The sequence below is a fragment of the Thunnus albacares genome, chromosome 13 (assembly GCF_914725855.1).
Source record: "Thunnus albacares chromosome 13, fThuAlb1.1, whole genome shotgun sequence".
In the NCBI taxonomy this organism is placed as follows: domain Eukaryota; kingdom Metazoa; phylum Chordata; class Actinopteri; order Scombriformes; family Scombridae; genus Thunnus; species Thunnus albacares.
In genome coordinates, this window is record NC_058118.1 from 16,739,679 (window position 1) to 16,763,877 (window position 24,199).

At 37.7% G+C, this 24,199-nt stretch overlaps 2 protein-coding genes across 5 annotated transcripts in view; both read right to left on the reverse strand.

Annotated features, from left to right (window-relative positions):
- Window positions 1–24,199, reverse strand: part of LOC122995015 (protein NipSnap homolog 2-like) — a 41,716-nt gene that overhangs the window by 4,380 nt on the left and 13,137 nt on the right. Inside the window, exons 2-8 of one of the 4 annotated variants that reach the window (XM_044369924.1) lie at window positions 24,020–24,123; window positions 16,462–16,501; window positions 4,424–4,574; window positions 2,957–3,084; window positions 2,741–2,786; window positions 2,514–2,608; window positions 389–459 (exon numbers count right to left, since the gene is read on the reverse strand). In XM_044369924.1, the coding sequence (XP_044225859.1) occupies window positions 389–459; window positions 2,514–2,608; window positions 2,741–2,786; window positions 2,957–3,084; window positions 4,424–4,574; window positions 16,462–16,501; window positions 24,020–24,070 (582 nt within the window). In that variant the 5' untranslated portion in view covers window positions 24,071–24,123. Of the gene's footprint in view, window positions 1–388; window positions 460–2,513; window positions 2,609–2,740; window positions 2,787–2,956; window positions 3,085–4,423; window positions 4,600–16,461; window positions 16,502–24,019; window positions 24,124–24,199 lie in introns of those variants that run through there. The other 3 variants (XM_044369925.1, XM_044369926.1, XM_044369923.1) reach the window with 3 other exon arrangements.
- mrps17 (mitochondrial ribosomal protein S17) lies at window positions 5,163–7,319 on the reverse strand. Its single transcript, XM_044369930.1, has 3 exons — window positions 7,188–7,319; window positions 6,583–6,725; window positions 5,163–5,679 (listed from the first exon to the last, which is right to left on the reverse strand). The coding sequence occupies exons 2-3, from the start codon at window positions 6,703–6,705 to the stop codon at window positions 5,356–5,358; spliced, it is 447 nt and encodes a 148-aa protein (XP_044225865.1). The 5' UTR covers window positions 6,706–6,725; window positions 7,188–7,319; the 3' UTR covers window positions 5,163–5,355.

Below are 24,199 nucleotides of genomic sequence, written 5' to 3' on the forward strand. Positions count from 1 at the left end.
TTAGAGTAGGAAAGGCAGTTAAAATTAAATAATTTTGCCATTTACAAATAATAACCATCATTCCAACAATGTTATAAATAAATAATAAAACTGAGACAGTGAAAGTGAAAATCAGGTGACATTAATCTTCAAAACAAACACAAATCTCCCAAATTACATTCAACAGAAACACACGGCAGTGCAGAACCACATTTTATCAAATTGCACGTCTGTCAGTAAAAGTATTAAAGATAATTGTACCAAAATTAGAAAATCCACCAAACACACAAACAAAATCACAGATAAATATGATCAAACACATGGGTACACACAGGGATGTTATTTGAGGGGTGCACTGCCTGAAGGTCACCAGCTGCCATTTAGCTCAACTAATCCCAGCACCCGTTACCTTATTCTGCCTGAGTTTGTTCATGACTTCGGTGAGAGCAGGGTATCCTCCCCGATATCTCCACAGGTGAACTAGAATAGAAGGAGCAGAAGAGCCAAAAATAATGCCGCTCTCTGATATATCGCTTTACTTTGATGTTTTATTACTTGTCTTTCTTGACTCGAGCAAGGTGTGAAAAACTCAAAGTGTATCAACCATGAATCTTTAGTCAATTTCTATGAGAAAACACTACTGTAAAAATCACATCTTACCACTTCAATTACATCTAAATAATGTGAGATTCTACCTGAAAAATGCTGCTGTCAAAAAAAAAAACAGTTGGGTGAAATGAAGCAGAAAAGCATTTAACCTGCGATTACTCTCTACATGATTTAAGGTGCCTTTAGACTTTATGACAACAATGATTTATTGTGTGCCACACTGTGCAAGATGGATCTAATAAAATCTTAATTTGAGTCCAACTGTATGATATCAATTTGATGTGTTGGACTGTCTGATGAATATGTGATGAATCGTAGCGCTACAATGTAAATTTAGTATATGAAAGCAGAGACACGTCATCAGCTCGCATCATCCATCTGCGTCCCTCGTATGTTTTGAAAATGCAGCAAAGTCACACAAACTTATTTTTTGTTTTGCCTCCATCGTTTAGGTTTTTGTGTACCGTGGATGTTTGAAGGAATTTGGTCCTAAATTTCTGACACTGTGAGAATTTAGCTTCAGGTTATTTTTAGTCACTAAAGCTCCAAATCAGCCGTCGGTGGACGTGCCTCACAGTGTGATCAATGACCAACGTTTTGGACTGACGACCAAAGATTTCACCACGTTTCTCTCGTTAATGTCAACTTTCATCTCAGAAAGCCCAAAATTGCACAGTGTTAGGGGTCTTTAGTATCAATACCAGAAACCACACTTCAGTGCAGAAAAATGTAATGAATCCAATGATCAAGATTAAGAATTAATTGGTATAAACTTGCCAAACATGACAGCAATCTCTCACAGAGTAAGGACGTTTTATTCATGCAGCCTTTTAGATTATCTTAACTGAGGTTGTCAATACTGCTGCACAGTAACATTAGAGGCAGATTACAAGCGAGGAATGACAAATGTCACCACAAGGGCAAAATGGACAGCAGCCAGGAAAACTGCAATACAGTCACAGCTATAATTAACTAAAATATAAAAGCTGTCACAGTGCCAGTTTGTGTCACTGGGTAGGAGAGTGACAGCACCAGTCTAAAGAAATGTCTGTTTTTACATCCATAGAAGCAAACACCTCGCTTTATTCCCCAGCAGCAGGAGGGGAACCCTTAATGAGATAATGAGTCACATTTTCAAGGTGACTGAGACCTGTGAGTGTTTTGATACAGTCCAACTTTAAAACTTAAAAAAAGAATGGCATTAACATTTTGTGGCTCAGTAGCTTAGTGGACATATATCAGATAACCACAACGTCTGCTGCTCAATTCAAATCGACAGTTATTGCATGTTATACCCCTCGTACTTTAAATACAGTCAAATATAGGCAGAAATGCCACAAAAAAATATAATATAAATATCTTAATATTTGCCATGATTCATCTGATTGTCACCTGAATCAGGAGTTAAATAATATTGGAAAATGTGACTGTACTACAGTATCTTGAAAGGCTGCAACTAACTTATTTTATGTTATTATATTTAATATTTTATTCAACTGATTTACTCTATCAATTAATCTGTTGGTTAATCCTTCAATCAACTGATTCATCTTATAAAATGTCAGAAAATGTTCGTCACAAATTCCCAGCCCGAGGATTCATTTCTTAATCGCTTGTTTTGTCCAATTAACACTTCAAAGCCTCAAAATTTAAATTGACACAGGATGGAGAAAAGCAACAAATCATCACATTTGAGAAGTTATCAATTAATGTCCGACTGTCTGATTGATCGACCAATTCTTTGAGCACCAGTACCTTGTCTGTGAGACTTTAATTAATGTTTTCTTTTTTGAAAAGGATGTTTATGTTTCAATTAGACTACTCGATCGAACGGACGGTTAATCAATCAAATGCCTTTCACAAGCAGATGCACATGTGTGAGGTGACAATTAATACGACATTAAGACACAGAGCTTGATGCTTACCTGCCTGATCCTGCTCTCCATACCATGTGTTCCAGGTGCCCACCAGCTCACAGGGGTATTCAGGGTCTTCATGAATAGAAGGCAAGATGTTGTCACTAAAGATAAACACACACACACACACACACAAAAAAAAACGTGTAAAAGCTCAAAACATCTGCACTGTTTACTAAACCAGAACCTTAACCGGGCATCTGAATGAAGTCAATTAAGGAACAGGAACTTCTTACCAAAGTTCATTGTATTCATCAAGGCACTCAGGCTTCACATTGTGAACTGCAAGGAAACAAAACCATGTAGTGAATAATACACCATTTCTCAGCAGATCTGTCAAAGATTATCCGATAGTGGAACATTTTTTTTAATCCGCCCTAACATGTTGAAAACACACAGTCAGGGTAATCTTGTCCATTGTGGTAACAAAGTAGGTTATGAACAATACATACACTGTATTTTGTACAGATTGCTGTCTTCCTTCTTGGCGAGCAGATGCGAGTGAGCATCTTTTCTTGGATCGACCTTTCTAACAAAGAGAGATTTGAACCAGCTGTCTTCTTTGAAAGCAGAGAGGCTCCTGGAGTGAAACAAAACACAAACGTTGGATACGATCAGTGTTTCATCAGATAACAGACTAGCAACTACAGAAATGGTGACATTTCTGAATGGTACTCTACTGTAATTCTGCTTATGGTCTTCAAAACACTTAATGGTTTGGATGATTTCTGACCTGCTCACTGGCTACAATCCAGTATAATCAGACCTCTCAGGTTATAAAGTGGTTTTCTGCAAACTTAAAATTTTAACTTTCTCAAGCTTATTAAGTGTGTGTCTGAGTCTTATATCATCATCGGATTTCTTATAAACTAATGAATCCATAATTAGTCAGGCTATATTTAAGTACTGCCAATAGATTTAAAGCACATAGTTTATTTGTAATGAAATGTGCAATATAAAACTATATACTATACTACTATATACTACTATACTATTTAAACTATATAAAACTGCATGGTACTTATTAGGACTGAGGTCAGTTTAAATGAACAAGGAGATATAGTGTAAAAGTCAATGATGGCTGCAGCAAACTAAGAACTTTGTATGAATCTTTATCGGCTCATCCAACTCATTCATTACAGAGAAAGTCCACCTGAGAAGGCAGCAACAGAGAAGGCTGTAAGCTGAACATACTGCACATAACCAGAGGGATTAGTCTAAGCAGCCTTCCCACATGATTATTTAGTTTTCTCAGACAGGAACATGGTGATATACTTCATTTTAAAGTGCCAACAAGCCCTTTAGCAAAGGTTACTGGTGTTTATTAGAAAGCATTTCTTTGACAGGTTGCCAGCCGGTGCAAACATAAACTTTAAACTGTGCATTCAGAGCTGCAACATTTCAACTAACTTTCATACACATCGCAGCATTTCATCTGTAAACATTTTCCCATCACAGCTCGGTTTGAGACACACACCTGCAGTTTAAACTGTCATTTACTGATAATAACAATCACTGCTGTGCAGCACTTCGCTGCATTTTGACCTTGAAGTTAAATCCACTTTGGGACTGACAGAAACTCTGTTATAATTTTGTATTATTTCTGCACGTACAAGCTATTTCTCTTAGGACACAACCACCAAGTAGTCTAGGATAAGTGCTTACACAAGTTGCTTCACAACTTTGTAATTCCGTAGGGCGATAATTAGCATTAGCAGAGAGTTAGCAACTTTAAAGCTAGAGGACTAATGCTGCTACGCTACATGAATCTGAACGTAACCAGCGTACGTACGTTAGCGCTAGCTTAGCCACTTAGCACACCGGACTTTGTCATTGGTGTTTAACTCCGCAGGAACAACACACATTTTAAGTTGCATTTTTGCATTTACATGGGCACACGTAAGTTGCAAAGCCCTCACCTTACGACAACTTTGACCTGTCCGGTCGCCTGAAGCCCATGTTTCGCCTCTTTGAGGCCGCTGCCCACTCTTTGAAGGACTCGGGTCGCCATGTTTTCGCTGACAGCTGCTGGAGGTTGTTGTTGACTCGGGCTGCAGCCGCAGTCGTTACCTACAATCACGTCACCACACGTTGACTATGTATAGGAAAAAGTTGCACATTATGAAGTTGATACCTCCGGAAGCCAATAATAATGTACACGGAGTGATAAGTAACCATGGCAATAACTTTTTGATTAAGAGTTGACAACACACTCCTGTTTGTGTTTGATTGGATTTCTCATGAGTGTTTTTAAGCTTTGAACGATACACCTGCCTAACACATAGCTCTGTTAACATTTATTTATCTTTGACTTCTACATAACTTAATTTGTTCTAAATATAACTTACATCGGCCTAAACATAACTAACTAACCCAAATAATTTTCCTTGAGTGCATCATCATTCACACCTGCACTTCAATGAATAGACAACTTAATTGACAAATCTGATTAATGACAAAGAACATCACGTGTTTACAGTGTTAGTACATTAATATACACTAGAATGGGAATAATAGGAATTCAGCAATAAAATATGTTGATTAAAACTGCTTTTGCATTTGCACCTTTTATACTCAATAATAAATAAATATGACTTTGTCTTTTCAAACATAGATCTTACAGTGTGACAGTAAACAGATATGGGCTCCATGCATACATGTTTTTGAATGAGACCGTGTGTTCTCATTGTCATTTTTATTGTAAATTCTCCAGAAATGTGACTTGAAATAAAACTACACATAGCAAAGAAAACGTATTTAGGCTTTCCACATTAATCAATATACTGTATATTATTCTGCAACAGAAACATGATTGCAGAGTGACATTTAAACATAACAGATCCTTTTTTTATCATGAAATGGGTTTCTCTGCAGGTGGGGAATCAACCCCACTGGAGGCGGCTGAGATGTTCAGCTCCTGCAGTTTTTCTAATAACGTCGTCTCCTCCTCCGGGCTGTGAGGAAGGTCAGTTGGAGGCTCCACAAACTCAGTTCCTGCAACTCTCTTTCCTGTCAGCGGGTCGATTACCCGACCGACTTTATACACTATCTCAGCCAGTTCATGCTTCACATGTTTGGACCTCGGCTCAGGCAGGGCCTTGAGAAGGACGATATCTCCCACAGTGCACTGCCGCAAAGCATCATGGGCGAAGTAGGTCTTCCTTTTGTTGTAGTACTGTGGGGGAGAAAACACAGTTTCTACCATTAAACATCTTTAAATATGTAATAACTCTACAGAGAGTAATCAAAGGTTTCGGACAAAGCTTGAAAATAAATAACATTTGGTTGTACACAGTGAAGTTGATCATGTACTAGCTAGAGGTAATGAATTAAACATTTGAGTCGAATTAATTTTAATTACTGGGAAAATTTAAGTGAGCGAATTAAATTCTGAGCTACTTTCACTATTTCTGAGTGAGTTTACAAAATGTTTGGTACTAATCACCATAACACTTCTCATTATTGTTTTGATCAGTCATTCCAACAGAAGTAATAATGATAAAAATATAATACTAATAATAATAACAATAACAATAATAATAATAATGACAATTGCTAATCACAAATTAGAGCCGTCCAAAGTGATGTCTTGCATTTATTTACTTGATCAGACCACTAACCAAATGTATTTAATTCATAAACATATGAAACAGAAAAAAGAAGTTAGCTGTTTATTTGTGATGCTATAAATAACACATTTTGATATTATTACTTGATCAATAACAAAAACAAGTGATAAATTATCTTACAATTAACCTTAATCTAGAATCAGTTTGTCTAATTAATCAATTCAGCTGATTGAGTAACAGTAATATTATTTCTAGCAAAGTTCTTGTACGGCTCTTTGTGTTAAGAATCAATAAAAACACTGATGCACTGAGAAGTCTGGCAAATCTCGTTAAATGAAAAAAATAACAAATACTTCTTCAAACCAAATTATTGATAAAGGTGTCAGTGCTGATATTATATTAGCAGCAGTATCAAATATTTCTGAGCCCTAATCATGTGATTTTTTCCATCCATGTTGCCTTTTCTTACTGTGCATCTCAGCAGTGAATGGACACCGTTAAAGACTCACCTTCAGCAGGTACGGATCCAGCACCAGCCTTGTGACTCTCACTTTGGCGGTCTTGAACATCTTCGTCCCGATGACTCTACCGATGATCCATTTGGCATGGACTGATGCATGCTTCACCGACATCCTGGAGGGCTCTATTCAACCTTGTGGTTCACAAGACAAAAAAATAATTAACATCTGCCCCAAGTCATCCATCACTTGACACATAATCAGCAGCTCAGAGCCTCTTTGAATGTGTTTAAATATGTATATATGTATGTATGTGTGTGTGTGTGTGTGTAGATATCACTACTACATATTTAATTTGTATTCACTACTTTACCTATTTAACATATACATATATAACTATAGCTACATTTATCAGAACCATTACTTCTGCATTTATTTTTTTGTTTTTACAATCCCTGTCAGGTCATGTATATAGCCTCAGTATTGTAATGTTTATAATGCTATATAATAATACAGTTAGCCTTGCTGCTGCTAACATTAGCTCAAACTAACGTCAAAGTCGTACTCGTTGACGAGCAGGAATCACCAGCGACAACGACTTTAATCCTCATCTACAAACATGAACACTACTGGTAGTGTGTGAAGAATCAACTCACCGAAACTACTGGAAAGAAACGATTTCAGAAGGTCAAAAATCCTTCACCGGGAGAAGAGCTCCTCCATGCTGCACTGGTCGGCTTGTTATGATGACGTAAAGTACGGCTAGTGAAGAGGGACAGACTGCGCGGAGCTGAAGGGTTTTTAGAAAGAATAAGAACTTTTATTGATAAAATTTAAGGTAGATTAATTGCATATCCAACTTGTGATTTAATATGTTGGTATAGAAATGCAAGCAAATTAACTGGATGATTGTTCAAGTTGCACTTGTGTTATTTCTCCAGTTTGTCTTTATCCTGAGAAAATGAAAATTTCCTTTTAGCCACTAGATAGTAGCAGAGAGACGTCACTTCATAAACATTGAGGCAAAACCTTAAAGCGCTCAAAGAAGAGAGGACAGGATGACAAGACAAGAACATTTAATGCTCCAAGATAAGAAATCAGTTGGCAAAAACTACAAGGTAAATATAAAAATATTGGTACTATCAACAACACAAAACATCAAAACTCATAATGATGCAAAAAAGTAGAGTGAGAGTCTGGTCATCAGACAGAAGAAATGTCTGTGAGAGATCAAACAAAGATGGACAGATGTGCCCTAATGCTGTTGAATCGTCTATAAGGTAAAAATGTGAGAAATATAAATTGGTGAGTCCGACTGGTGACAATTATTTGTCATTCTGTTATCTCAAAATCATTTTCTCGTTATTCTCGATAACAAATAAGTTTTCTCCAGATAATAAATATTGGTATCCCAAGATAACTTGCTGAGTCGTACATTACTGACTACTTGTCATTCAAGATTCATATTCAACATTTGACTCAGAAATTAAAAATCAAACTAGGCCTCTTGTACAGAACTAAAGGATGTCTGTCTTCTTCCAACTGTAAAACTATTGTGCCGTCAACCTTCATGTCTGTCCTTGACTGTGGAGTTATTCTGTATCATCATGCTGCCCCATCAACAACTCAGCAGTTAAATCCTGTGTATCATAGTGCATTATGTTTTATCAAAAATGACACATTTCACACTCATCATTGTTCTCTGTATCATGAGGTTAGTCGGACTTCCTTGCAGTCAAGAAGAACAAAACATCTCATATTATTTATCTATAAAGCTTCCAAACTACCTCACAACTCTCCTCTCATTTAAATCTAATAACTACAGTACCGATCCAGTTACTACTTAATCTTAGAGATCCTGCAGGTACGCACTAATGTTGGCAGGACTGGTTTCAGGTACTATGCACCTTTTAAATGGAATGAACTGCAAACTGCCCTCAAACATGAGTCTTACATTCCCCTTGGAAATTTTAAAGCTTTATTATCTGCTGTTTTTTATGATTCTTATAACCGTTTTTATTAATTCCTTGTTTATTGTGTAGTTGTGTTGCCTCTCTTTACTAATTGTGTTCTTGTCTTATTGATGTTTCTTGTTCTCAGGTCTCTCTTGGAAAGAGATCTTAATCTCAATGAGAGTGCCTGATTAATAAAAATGAAATAAAACAAGATATTTTTTATCATGTTGGCATGAATAAATTCAGTGGGTAATCTAACATAACATATGGTTTGATCTGATAATATTAGATCCAGGAGATTCCATTATTGATCCCATCAGGACATTAGAGTAGAGTAACACGGGCAGTGTGTTTCTGCTGGACATAACATTCAATCAGTTATCGATCAACACTAATCAGGCTGCTACTGCAGATATTATTCCTTTGATTGGTATCCAATAATTTATAGGCCGCAGATTTTATTCTAAGAGATGATAATTATAATCTGAGAGGTGGACATTATAAGATGCTACAAGGCTACAGACAAGAGTTTATAGCCACACTAGCGGCTCTGAGCTAAATGCTAACATCAGCATGATAACATGCTCACAATGACAATATTAACACGCTGATATTCAACAGGTATAATGTTTGTCGTTTTCAGCATGTTGCTGTGCTAACATTTGCTAATTAGCAATAAACAAAAAGAAAACTGAGGCAGGACTGTCATTAGTTTTGCAGGTTATTTGGTCCTCAACCAAAGTATTGGACACATTTAAATTTTGACTTGATGACAACGCTAGATGAAAAGTCAAGGGATCACAAAAGACACTTCAGTCTGGACCAAAGTGGTGATAATATAACCCCTCCCTGATAAAGATATCAGTAGGATCACTGAAATACATTCCTCTGTGAAAGTCTTCTCCTTGAATGAGGAAGACTGATTAAAATTAAAATTAAATTAAGTTATGAAATTATATTGTTATCATTAGATAACACTAATTGTAACAGGATGATTATCCTATTATCTTGACCCATTATCATGAGAAAACAACCCATAATCTCAAGACAACGTGACAATAAAAAATGCAACCTTCTACTTTCAAATAGTGGAATACTGTCACTGCTGCATTAAATTCTTGTGTCTTCTTTTGTCTTCATTTCTTTATGCTAGTAAAAAGTCCACAAAATTACCCTATTCAGCCATTTGGCAATGATGGTAGCTCCTCTCAATCTCCACTAGAGCAGATACCAGTGAACAGAGGAGAGATTAACATGCCGATGGATGCATGCACTGCAAAGCACAGCGTAAACAGACTTGTCCCTGAGTAGGAATCAGCTGTGGCTCAGAACCAACCACAGGCAGACCAATCTGGTCTTAATCAGAGCTATGTTGTAGTAAAGCACAGGTCTGGGTCTCTGTTTCCCATTTAAGGCAGTGCAGCATTGGTATACCTCTGCCAGAATTACAGCATAGGCCAACTTTAGTCTCCTTCATACAAGAACACTGAGACAATTCACATAGTACCAACTGTTTTCATACTGTTCCCAGCTAAACTTATTGTCTGGCACATAGCGTAAGGCTAAACTTAACTGAGATGCTGCACGTATGCTGGCTTCCACCGCAGCCGCCATCATACAGTATTACATACTGTACATACTGTATTATTATGGGGAAATAGCATAGGAAGTCTGTTTTATTGCACACTTAGGGTGTAAAAAAGCACAGGAACAGCTCGACTATAAGGTCTACCTCTTATCAAATCTGTGAGTAAACTTACAAGTGCAGATCACATGGTATTAATGGCCATATTACAATATTTACCCAAAGATAATCACATACGTTCTTTTGTGCAAATGCAGCCAATGTTTTTATATATGAGAAATTTGACAGGGTCATTTATCAGCTCCGAATCATATGAAACCGCTGCTGCTATGACATAAGACAGAGTCCTGATACCACATAGACTGTGTGATTACAAATGTATGTTTTCTATGATAACATACTGACCTCTTAATCAGCTAGTTTTATATTCTCAGATTAAAATGCTAGAAATATGTTGGCCTACATCCTTTTGTGTAAGTTATTAGTCTCCAGATATGACATATTTTAATAGATTAGGCTGAATGTTTGTGTATGACTGTAACTGAGACTATCACTGAATTAAAAGCAGCCCTTAGGACCTGTGCATGGGGTCGTTTTAAAGCTGGGAAAAGTTGAGTGACTGTATTATGGAAATACTGGTTATGAAAGCATGTTTCGTTGTTTTCAGAGTTTAAAAAAGGTCACAGTATTCCACAGACTAATGATGACACATTCATATGGGACTTGTTCTGTCTTTTGAGTCTGAAAGAGTCTTTCAAACAGCACTTCTATCCAAGCAGTGTACCTCTTCAAGGAAGGTCTACCAATCAAATGCTCTGGTAGATGGTTGTAGTTGAGGTATCTCATATTGTCAAATTCGGGATAAGGCCGAACACTGTTGGACAGTTTCTTCTAAAAGGTATTCAAGGTTTGTACACACAAAAAGTGACAGAAGTAGTTGTGTGAAGAACGAAAAAAGAGAGCTTGAGAGAGAAGTTCCTGGTTACTGTCACACCTTTGCACACCTGACCAATCACTGTGTAAGGTTTATGAGACTATCAGATTGTCTATTTTGGAAAGTTACAAAAATTGTCAAGCAGACCCCCAAAATCAGAATCAGAAAGGGGTTTTCAGATGCTGTTTGATGATCTGACAAGCACTGAGTTTTAAGCATACTCAGGCCTTTGGTGTTTGCTAATTCCAGTGGAGAAGATTTACCAGGTTGCCTTTGAGAAGGGTCTACCTGGTACGCAACAAAGGGAGAAATCTCCCCTAAATGTGGCCTCATGTCCAGGACAGGTAATCAAACAAAATTAAAGCTGAAAACATCCTACAGATTCTAAAATACAATTATCTTACAGTTAGAATTGTTCAAGACACTGAGATATAGATATCACTGATTAATGGAGGGACATCTAAATGGTAGATTGGTCAATTTACTCTTTCACGTAGTGTAATCAGGAGGCCTATTTGCCTCACTATTTTGTGTTGGGGAGAGGGTTGCTTTGGCACTGGATACTTTGATCCAAAATGAATTTTTTATGAGATTGACTGAAAAACTGAAAATATCTGGCTGGTAAATCTGTTAATTCTGATCCTTGTTGAGGCCAGTCAGTCTCTTCCTCACACAGCTTCCAGGACTGAAGGTTAAAAGTTGAATGCGAGATAGCACGGCGGTGGCAGCAAGAAGCAAGGAAGGGCGAGGTATCGCGGACAGGAAAAAACTTGGCAGCGCTAACATTTGTGGTTAAAGTGAAAGGGCAGTGAGTCATAGAATGGCCGGCTAATGTGTTTGTTTTCATGGTGGATTGACTGCAGGGTTAATGAAAGTGTTCCCCTTTTGGACTGCAGCCAAAATTTAAACAGAGCTGGTGCTGATTAGACCGAGATGGCTATCCTCTATGTCTCTGACTATCTATGCTTTTTCTCTCATCTTTTGTTTCTCATATTAGTGCTACAGTGCTAGTGTTAGTTTAACCTCAGTTACTGATGATTCGTCTTTGAGACAACAAGCGGCACGTGGCAGGTTGTCTGGACCAAGAGTTCACAAAGCCACAAAACTAAAGCAACATGTTTGCCGAGCTTGAGTAATTGTTTTGTGGCATGAGTTTGATGATATTGGGCTGTATTCAGTTATGCGGCCTTCTGTACCTGTACGTGTTATTTGTCTCAAAATTCACTGCTAATGTCTAGCAGGTTTAATGTTTACCATGTTCACCATCTTAGTTCAGCAAGTTAGCATGCTAACATTTGCTAATTATCACTACAGTACAACTGAGGCTGATGGGAATGTTTTGCAGGTATTTAGTCATAAATTAAAGTACTAGACAAATTGAAACTTTGACGTTGTCATGGCACTAGATGACAGGTTAAGGGATCAAAAAAGTTATTACAATTCATCCTGAGGGGAAAATGAATGTCTGAAACAAATTTATTGACAATCCAACCAATAGTTGTTGAGATATTTAACTTAAAAAAAACACAAATGCAAACCTCTTTGTGTCATTACAGGAAAGGTACACTTAGTGGGAACTGTGACTGTACAGAATTTCATGGCAATATATTTCATAGTTATTAGACCGACCGACCAAACATTGCCACCCCTCCACCAACCAACTAATATGACTAAAACTCTCTTTAGCTCACCAAATTAGGGATGGGAAGATTCACTCATTTGCACTAGTGCACAAGCAAAAATGTTCATGATGCAATTGTCCCGATTAAAAAAAGTATGCACTGGATATAATTTGGGATGAACTCCCGATGCATAATTTCTAACATCTTTGCATCGGTAAAATCCAATTTATTTATATATAATTATTAGTGGAGGCCCTATGCCTTTGTTATTTAGAAATGTGACCAATAATTTGTGATTTTAGACTGAGTCCTCCTCGCTAAACTGTTTCTCAAGTGTGCTAGCATGCCACAGCTAAGTGGTGCGCTGCCAAAATGTTGCAGGTGGAACTTGTGCTCTATTACTGACTATTTTGACAGTAATTGCTTGGGTCATGGAGCATATGCATGTTAACTGGGGACAGAGAACACTACACTACAAGGGACTTGTGAAAAGGCCTGTTTGTGAAAGGTCCAAGTGCTTTTTTAGAGGTAAAAAAAACAGCATAAATGAGATGCTTACTGAGTTGTAGTACTTGAGAAACAACTATATAAAGAAAAAATTGAACTTTTTTAAGTTAATTTGTAACTTGCTGTATGCTTAAGAAATGAAATCAAACTCTACCATACTGAATTGCATAGCATCCATTTTTTGCATCGTATCAGGGTTGAATCGTATCGTATCGCATTGGTAGTTGCTTCCTATGTATCTTTAATGTATCAGGTTGTTGGCAACACATCGAGATGCATATTGCATCGGCCTCAGTGATGGAGTTGCACAAAATGTTACTAATATTTACATTACACTAGACACATAATTTATCTCTGGTTTACCTCCCAAATCCAGCACAGATAGTTGTTAAGACCTAACAGCAGACATCTCTCCTCTTCTGTAAAAATCTTATTATCGGTGCTGTAACATATAGAAGTTTATCAACCCCTGTGTTAACATGTGTGATTACTCCTACCTCAGCCAGTATTTGATTGAGGTAGAAGTGAGAATTAAGGTAACTGTCACTAAGCTCCACTTGTCAACGGTCACACTGTCACAACACCTGACATCCTGTCTTTTCCTTGGCTTTCACACTCCACTTCTGTCATACAGAGCATTACAAAGCACAGTTGTAGTATGTTCTCACTTTCCTGCCTCTAACAACATTTGTTGCCACAGCTAATGACAATAATTAAAAGCGACTGTTTATTCCATATTTTGCATGTGAATGAATGTAAGGTGAATGCGTCACTGTTTATGCCGGTGTGCACAGGGCTTGTCTGTTCCCTGACAGACGTGAAGCTATTACATCAGCGTGGCCCTCAAGGAGAGGGGCATAAATCATCTAGTATTTGCCAAAATTATACCCAGCTTTGCTGAGAAAATACCCATGTTCTCTTGTTGTCTTTGTCTATCTCTCCTCTGTCAAGCCTGTGATGATTAGAGAGGCACTGGCAGGTGTGTTTACTTTTCAGAAACAATACTGTGACATCATTGAATGTTTGGATGTGGAATTCAATATATACAGTGGATGTAGTGGGACTGTTGATGTAGTTGTACTTGTGTTGAGTTCCAGTAATATAGATTGTGTACTCAGTTGTATTTGTGCACAGGAGACATGCCTTTCAAGCTCCTCAAAACAAGTAATAAACTGGAAATAGTGGGCTGAAAAGACTCATAAATTACATCTTGACTTATATTGTCTAGCTGCAGGTGGCAGTGTATTGGTCAGTGGAGGAGGATGCTTAAAAAATACTTAAATTGAAGTCTTAATACTACAATATACAGGTACTCCATTACAAGTAAAAGTCCTGCTTACAAAATGAGTTTTAATAGCAAATATACTTATGCAAAAATTGCTCATTATGCAGAATGGGCCCTTTCAGAGTGTTATATTATTTTACATGTTTGGATTATTGTTACTGACGCATAAATGTGGAAGCTGCACTGATTTAGCTTTTATCCAGATGGAGCAAGTTGTAACTGCTTTATAATGTTGGGTAACTCAATCTATAATAATGCATCATGTTTTATAAGCCAATCATCATTCAATGTTTTGCATGTAAAATCTTAATAAGCTTAATAATCTTAATAAATAAATGTATTGGAGTAAGGAGTATAATCCTGAAATATTTTGATTCTTATAAGATGTGTGGGGAGTAGAAGTAGTAAAAAATGGAAATACTTTGGTAAAGTATGTGTTGGATGTCCAGTCAACTAGTGATTATGATGCATAACACATACAGTAACTACAATGTTCCCTGTTTGTTCCAGCTGGGGACCTTTGTTGAATGTCATTCGCCTCTCTGTTCAATGAAAGTACATAAAATGCCGCCTAAAATAATATTTATAGAGTACAAGTACCTCAGTATTGTACTCATATATACTTAGATACCCTCCATCACTGGTATTAGTCACTACTTAACAATGTTGAATTATTTTTATGTTTGGTTGGCAAGCCTAAACTCACTTTGCAATCAAAGCCAAACATTTCTTTTTGGGCATGAACTGGCAATTTTGGCCTGAGTTGGAAAACCACATTTGATTTTGATCTCTGCAGTTCAGGCAGTAAGGAACTTCCAAATAGGTAGGTGTTAAAAGTTGTTATGGTTGGGGTATCCCAGAGGTCTAAGGGTTTAAGATGCTGATGTCACCTGTTACCTCTCCACTGTTCACTATGAAATAAAGTCAAAAATATAACTTTCATTATCATCATAGGTGTCACATATCCTTTATCATTTTTGTTGTTTAAAGTGCAGTCAACTTTGGCTAACAGCAGGAAAAGAGTCAAATATGCACAGAGCATGTTTCATGTACAGTACACTAGCAGGGTTGAGTAGATGGTGTGACACCGGGGCAGCAGAGATATGTCATCCTGCATGTAACAACACCAGAGTCGTGTTCAGTGCCATATGTTCTACCACTAACACACATGAACCATTAAAGTAGGTCATAGGTAACAATATGGTATCACTTTGGTTAATGTGCTGTAAATTAAACATCCAAGTCGGGAGGGATTCAGAAATATTCCCCGGGCAGTGACATCATCTCTTCCTGTCTCCGCTGCCAGCGCCCTGACCTTGTACAATATGTGTTGTAAGTGAATACTCCCTCTAAATGGAGCGTCAACAGTCGGCCCTCTGCAGGCTTCATAATGGGATTCTGTGGTTTGACGTAGGTGATATCCTTGTCAATACCTGTGGTAGAAACAGGAAATATTCCTGTTTGAGCTGTGTGTCATACTCTCGAGGAGAGCAGAGCGTGTGAAGCAGGCATGTTATCATAAATCTCTCTGCTATAGGAAGTCCTGCCGGCAATATGGTTCATATTTACAATTCATAACTCACGGTCAAACAATTTTTCCAATTTTTTCTTTTTCCCCAGTAATCTATTTCTTTGCATAATACAAACAGTATGATCTAACAGTTCAGGTGGTGGAGAGAATAACATTTGGTCTTCTCATTCAGTATACAAACAGTTGGGGAACAAAATAGCAATAAAACACAAAGAGGTCGAGAATGACCACAGACCTCTTTATGACACAGTGTCACATTTAGCACTTCACAGAGGCTGTATTTACCACCAGTATTGCATTATTATTGAGATATTTTGTCAACTTCCTGCTTTTGTTTTGTTAGTTTTAAAGTTTTTTTTAATGTCAGGGAAAAGGGGGTATGATTACACAGATCAACAGCAGACAGGTAGATTAGGTCGTATGACTGGCTTGATAATAGTCTATGAACGTCACAATTAAAATCCATTATAACTGCCGTTATGTCAAGCTGACTACAGCAGTGAATCCTTACTCTGAATCATCGGGAATCCCATCCGCATCCACGTGAATCCCTATCATTACACACACACAGAAAAACATGATTAAATTAAACAACGATGGAGGTAGAACGCAACAGACATTTCCCACAGTGCAGTGAGGTCATGGTTTTGGCTTTAAATCTGCTGGGCCCTCTGCAGATAATGGAGCTCTATCTCTGAACACATGATGAAAAGACAACTTCAAGTCCCCACGGACCTGTCTGTGCTACAAACGTCAGTTGAAAAAAATACTCTAGCGGAGCATATTTTAAAGAGGCAGCCTGTTTGACCCGGTGAAATCATTACAGAAACTTTTAAAAAATGTTCAAGTGCCAACAGCCAGGACATTTTGAACAGGTTCGGATATTTCTATTCAGTATAGTTAAATATATTAAATCCAGAGAACTCTGTCCAGCTTAAATTGAATTTTTGTGTTAGGAATTTTCACCATTGATAATGTGTTGTTGTATATCATAAATCTCTTAGCAATTATCTACGTTAAATGTCTGAAAATTGAGAGCTATCCCACATCAATGTTTCTTTGTGTGGTTTTCTATTTGTGAAAGCAATTAAGGCATGTGGCGTCAGGAGAATGTTTTCTAGGTTTTCTACCACTCTCACAATCTTTTGTGAAGAAAAGGGTTTTAAAAATGTTGTTTGTTTAATTATGTTTTATTATTTTTACCAAGTACATTGGTTTAAACTAATTTTCAACCACATTTTATGTTAATACAAATGAACAAGTTTCCTACTGTTGAAAAACAGTTTCCCGGTTTACAACAAATAAGGTCTAAATATGCTTCCAGTGATGAAAAGTGAAGAGTCCACAGTTGATTTTCAACAGTTTTTTATGTATTCAAATTAAAGTTTTACAACTTTATGGATTTTTATCTGAATCTACATGGTTCTGGTATGGTTTAAAAACTATGCTGCAAGTAACGCCAGTAGGTTTGTGTGTCTCAGTTGTCGACTAAATACTGATATTCTAAATATACTCTAATCCCAACTAACTAATCTGAACAGTGCTGTGTTTTGAAAAGCTGCACACCAGAAATTAACATTTCATGCTATTTTGTACTAAATTAAGCTAACAACATTGTCAACATCAACTGAGCTCCCACTTAAAATAATGACCACAAATATCCAATGAAAAAACCTCCAAAGAAAAAAAAAACATATATAGTTTTTTCAAGCATGGTTGAGGTTAGACAAAATATTATGAACACCTGTCAGTATCTAGCAATAGAATTCAACAGATTACGATAAAGTTGAATCAACACCTCTCTAAAACATTTTAGGCACAATCTGAGCGGTAGAAGCTTCATGAATTTAGGATTTCTTGCATGACTGTAGTATTAAATCGCATTAGTTTTAGCTGCGTCTGCCTGATAAACTAGCAACTGCATGTATTTTTTTCAAACAAACAACATACTCAAAGCAGGATTACAGTTTAGTATAAAGTATGCAGTCCTGATCCAGTATGTTTGAAATATGACTGTTGCTGTTTGTAAATGTGGCTTTTCTCAGCCACACTATGACGTTTACAGCTGAGCCCTCCAAAATGTGACTATTGAACTATTGAAGTGTGTCCAGGAAGCAAAACAATAAAAAGTAATGATAGTGAAGCATCTCCATGGCCACTGTTGCCCATTAAATTTGCCCCAAAACAGCTGGGATATATGTGTAATACTGTACGTCAAACCAGTTTCCAGCCAGTAAAGGCATTCTGTCACCATCTATGATTAATGGCACAGCAGACCAGACTGCTCAGATAGTCTATAAAAAGATTATAGTAACTTCATTCGATTTATTTTCTCTCCTGCCTCTAAGAAACAGCCTTCAGCGTTGTTCATAGTTTTAGCATTTAGGTCACAGTTTCAGCTGCCAAAATGTCTAAACTCAATATTTATGTCATGGCTGCCTGATTGTGCCTGATTCTATGTATGGTCAGGAGAAGACGTATTGCAGGTATGCGCCACAAGCAGAGCTCATAAATTCTGCTGCCAAAGCCTTGAGTGGCAGCTCAGTCCAATTGTCTCATGTCTTTCTTTCTACTCCTTGCTTTTCTCTTTCAATCTCTCTTGCTTTCTTTCTCTCTCTCTCTGTCTCTCTCTGCAAAGTGATTAAATTCTCCTGTTCCATTTTGGACGTGATTCAAAGATCAGACACTTTACAGTCATAGCTGTGGCATGCACTGGCAACAAACACGCTTAACACACTCAGATCAGCGTTGTGCAGACATCCACGAGCAGAAGACAAGTGAGTTTTATGTTTATGCTCTCAATCTCTTGTAGTCCAGGGCTCAGACTATCAGACTGGGGAGAGATAATTGTAATTGCTGCATTAAGTCATCTGACAAGCCATGAATCTAGTCCGTTAAGCACAAATTTACCCAGTTTTTTTAAGTGCATCATTAGTTACATGACAGCCTTTGTTCATGGGCCCTCTTGGTAAAAAAGGGCCCATGAGTCTCTCAACTCAGCAAATAGGCCAATCTTCTTTTTATATTGTCACCTGATCGTCCTTTTATGTCCATGAGGCAGATTTGTCACATATTGATAAACATTCACCTTTCCACTGACTATCCTTTATGGGTTTAATTGTTGACGACAATCTTAAATACTTACTAATTGGACATAAGACATTTCGATATTTAAACTGATTCCACAAACACTATTAGAGGCACCGAGGAGAGGTTTTTACAGCAGATTTCCATTTTTTTACCAAAGAAGTTGCTATATTTCATATTTTTTTTCTTTAAGTTATGTTAGGTTTTACAGTCTTGACACTCAACATTTGAAGGTTTCTCTTTTCTCATGCCATGATCACTATGTCACATAATTGCTTCTCTAATATTTTCGGAGCAGCTTTCTCTCTCTTTTACTGTTACCTCTCAGTTTGTTGACAGATGTGGCAGAAAACTTAACATCGTGCAGACAGCATATCCCTCTCTATACTGCTCACACATCGTCATGGTAATTGATGTGTTTGCAGAGGTGTAGTCATTGCACAGGTCAGTGGTGTTGTTCTCACACACTAACACACACAAACACAGCAGCATGCTTTCACTGTAACAGTCAGACGCTGTCTGGCTCAAACACATGAATGCTAATGTTATGAGGCCTGTAAGAGGGGCATCCCAAAAAAAGAAGAGAAAGAAAAAAGTTAAGCAGACAGTCAGAGGGGAACTTTTAAAAAACATTCCCATTTATGTCACTTTCATTGTAATTCAGTTAGTCTATTATCCCTTTATGTAATGTTATGTTTATTTATTTAAATCTACTTATACTGCAGCCTTAATTGAGTGTGTACATGTAATAAAAACCCTGCAAAACTTATGTCATATGGCCAAGGGAACAGTTTTGAAAGATATGATAACATAAACATAGACAAACAACAAACAGCTGATTTTGGAAGGATATGGGGATTTCAGGAGGAAGATACAATACACTTGCTCAGTGCCACAAAACAGAATAACCACAATATATTGTGAGCTTCCACAATATGGCGAGTTCAACATATAGAGTTGAATTCATAATTAGTTTCACCGGCATCAGGATGAAACACCCTCCACAATCTTTACAATGTCTGCAGGAAACCACAGGACATTTTCCCACATGATTAAGTAATTAAACAGCCCTGACAGGCAACCTGTGATTGGTGATTCCTTGACTTTCATCATCAGGTCAAAGTTTTAATTTGTCCAATACTTCAGTTTATGACCAAATACCTGCAAAACCAATGACATTCCCATGGTAAACATTTTATCTGCTAAACAGAAGCATTTTAATATTGTCTTTGTGATCATGTTAGCAAGCTAACATTAACATTTATTTCAAAGCATCACTGTGCCTAAATACAGCCTCACAGAGCTGCTAGCATGGCTGTAGACTCTTTGTCTTGTTTAAAGGTCCAATGTGTTGGGAGCTATAACACCTAACCACTGCTGACACATGAAGGTCAAACTTATGACCAGATGTGTTTTATTATCTCCACATTAGTGTGTTATGCGGGTGAAAGTAAACACATTTGTTCACATCAATAAAAGATAAGTGAAAAGAAGTTAACAGTTACATTATCTTCTCCTATTACTATTACACATGTGTTAAGTGTGTCATCGCTATGTCACACTCAACACATGTGTAATAGTCTGTGCGTGCATGGTTTAAAGCTGTGGTTCCCAACCTTTTTTTAGACCACAGAACCCCTTTATAAGATATTTTTCTCCTCATTGCTGAGCACCTGAAAAACTCACAAGCCACAAAGGATGCTGTGTTACTATGACAACCAGCAACCATGAGTTGTCATTAGCTTGAGGTGCTACTGCATACTAAACATTTTTAATACGTATTCTTCACATCTTTTATTTTAATGTATTTGAAAACATATTGTAAAATAAAACATAAAGCTTTAAAGCTGGAGTGCGGGACTTTTGTCTCCCCCTTCTGGCAGTGAGAGTAAAGGGGGGCGCTTGGCTGTTATTGCCTGACACAGGCATGCAGCACGCTCTCATGCGCACCCCAAATGACAGGCACACAGAGAGGGCCAGTAAAAACGGATATGTTTTGACGGTCCATCAGCCCAAAAATGTATTTTTGGACGGTCCACTAGCCCACCGGGACTTGTCCCAGTGTGCCCGATGGCCAGTACACCACTGGCTGTAACCTACCGTTGCGGCTGTAAAACATGGGATTAATTGTTTTGAGCGTTTTGAGAGTTTCACTATCAGAATTTGATCCATTCGGTCCTATAACATTTGGAAAGTCTAAAAGAGCCGCACGATTGATGGCCAAACAGCCAGCTCGGGAATGTCGCACCTCACATGAGATTTAAAAATTCTGTATATTGTGAAATACAGAGAGATTTATCTGGCGGAGATAATCAGCATTGTGTGAACTTGTTTGGCAAGGGTTTGAATGTAATGGACATTCATTTATATGTAAAAGTTTCGCACTGCAGGTTTAATGTGGTGAAATGATATAAAAAATACAGACTAAATGTAAAATGACATGAAATATTTTGCTGCACCCCAGGGTTCTGCAGCACCCACTTTGGGAACCACTGGTTTAAAGCATGCCTGGAGGTACAATACACATATTCCCACAGCAATTTTCTTTAAAAAAAAAAAAAAAAAAAAGGCGACACAGGCATTCCTTTTGTGCAAACACATTACAGCTGCCCCCTGTCTGCCAAGATTGCAAGCAGGGCCGAAGCTGCGGTGGTCCTGCTCCATATTAGCTACGTGACATTCATTTAGTTTCTCACTTCAGTCACATTTGACGAGTTTACTCAAACCTTTTTTTCTTTACTGTGTTCCAAAAGTAAAGTCTTATTATATCTTTCTCACAGTAGTTGAGACAACAATAAAATAGAAATTGAAACAGTTTTCAGTGCCAACTAAAATGTCTCAGCCCCAGTGGGCTGTTGTGCATATACAGTATGATGCATGTGCTGTATGTGAGTAATGTGTTCAATCTTGGCAGACTGGATACGATATGGTGAGAGACTGTGTGACTGTGTAACGTCATGTGTGGCGGACTCACAGGCCCTGCCACCTGTCCGCTGCCGCAGTGGCATTTAGATGACATCAATCATAGTGATAAGATGCTGACACTTGCAGGCCACTTGGTTAGTGTACAACACCACGGGGTTAGTAGTCAGACTGAGGCTGGCCTATGACCCACTACATCCGTAGGAAATGAACATCTGTAACACAGACCCTCGGTCAGTGTGAACAATAAAACATAGGATTTGGTCAAGTTACTGTTTAAAGTTTGGATGAGGAGAAGGCGGTACTTCAGTATCACTGAGGGTTGAATAATATAGTACAGCTGTGGCCAATCAGTCAAAGAGGCCGTAGAGACTGGAAGCATTGAAATGTCGCATATCAGGCAGGAGTGCTTTCGATTGCATTTAAATTTTTAAAAAAAATAGAAGTCCTCCCACTTAAAATGTAAAAAATGTTCTGAGCTTGTCCTCATGTTTATGCTCAGCTTTACAGCCTGTCCATGCCATGATGTGTGATTCCAGAAACTGAAATTATTGCAGGTAGGGTACGTCCCAGAAAAACATTTCATTAATGTGCATACACAATCCGCTAATGGTGAGACAGTTACATGTTCACAACATCAGATATTCTTTTTAAGTAGAGAAAAAGTATCGGTGTAAAACCGACTTCTACACAAAGTGTTGCATTATGGGTTGTTTGTAGCCTTAATGTTGCTAGACTAGCGAGTGTCTTAAAGTCTGTTTATAGTGTGTGTGTTAGTCTGTCGGCACAAGTGTTTCATTAGTCCAGTTTAATCTGCAGAAGTTTCTGAAGGCTCGTGTAACGTGTTTTTCTGCCACGGAGGAAATAAATTCATGACGAATGAAAACGAGTCCAAAACGTCTTCCGCCGTCTCTACTGCAGAAACTGAATATGTCAAGCTGCCAAATACCACTGTCACAGGTGATAAGGAGCTCAAAAAGACAAACAGGCAGTCTTATAAATGCTAACTGTCGGAGAAAATACTGCTTCCAAGAGCCTGGTAGGAGAGTGTGTGAGTATGTAACTATACATTGATATAAGTTATATTCAAAAAGTAACATTATTTTTCCAAAAACAGCTACTGGAAAAGGTAGGTCATCTTATAATCAGGGTCGCCTTACATTCATCTGATATAATTTATGATCTTTTAATGCGCTAGCAACATGCTATTTGAAGTTACAATGTGCAGTATCTATTCTGAGGGAAAGCCGGTGTGTATGAACTGTTTTATTGTACATGTCAGTCATCATGAAATCGTGTCGTTACACAAAGCCATTTTGCACCAGTATGTTCTATATTATGTGTCATGAAAGCCTATTGATTGATGGCATACATGAGCTCTAATTTATGAACTGATGATTGTTATTCTTCTTACCTCAGCGCTGTGAAAGTTTGGTGATATATATTCCTTGTGCTGCAATAAAACAATGCTTGCTGAAAAATGCGTGTTAACAGAGATGTACTGTATGTTGGTATTATATTACATGATAGAGTTCACCGATCAACCTCCTTGTTGTGTGAGTTATTGCAGTTTTGATATGACTTTAGATATGTCACCTGTACTATAGTCCCATTACATATAATCCATTATTCCAGATGTGTGAAATAATGTTAATTCATTCTCTCATTGAGTGTGAGTGTGTGTTTACACATGTGCTTATGTGTCCTCGTAGGTTCTGTCAATGTTTTGTCACTCTGCTGAGTCAAGCAGCAGGTCATCATTCACTCTGGGAGCGGTGAGAGCTCCCAGTGAGCCACCATCTGTGTCCATCTGCTAAAAAAACAATATCAGTCTGTTCCTGCTGGGACCACAGAAACCATTTTTCAAAATATCTGTACCTGAATTCTAAATAAAGGTCATTATGTTCTTACTCTCATCGTCTCTCTTTCCTGAGGTGCACTTACAGATTTATTTGCTCTCAATGCATGAAACATGTACTTGTTTTATTTTTCGTATATAGTTTAAGCCCTTATTGTCTAATTACAAGTCACACAGATATTGCAAACAAAACTGGACTCACATGTTGCTCATCTACTGGACAGTGTGTTGGTAACCTGTCGTCCTGCAGCATGCTGGACCTCTCTGACCTCTGCCCAATATTTTACCTTCCTTGGTGTTCATACGCTGTAAGAACATGTTGCAAAAAAAAGATTAACATGAGCATCATGAATCATTTTTACATTAGACTTTCCAGCATGAG

Bases quoted from the DNA above. Each gene is read 5' to 3' on its own strand.
- mrps17 (XM_044369930.1), bottom strand. From the start codon at position 6,705: ATGTCGGTGAAGCATGCATCAGTCCATGCCAAATGGATCATCGGTAGA. The intron at 5,680-6,582 runs GTGAGTCTTTAA...TCTCCCCCACAG, and splicing joins TGGATCCGTACCTGCTGAAG to TACTACAACAAAAGGAAGAC.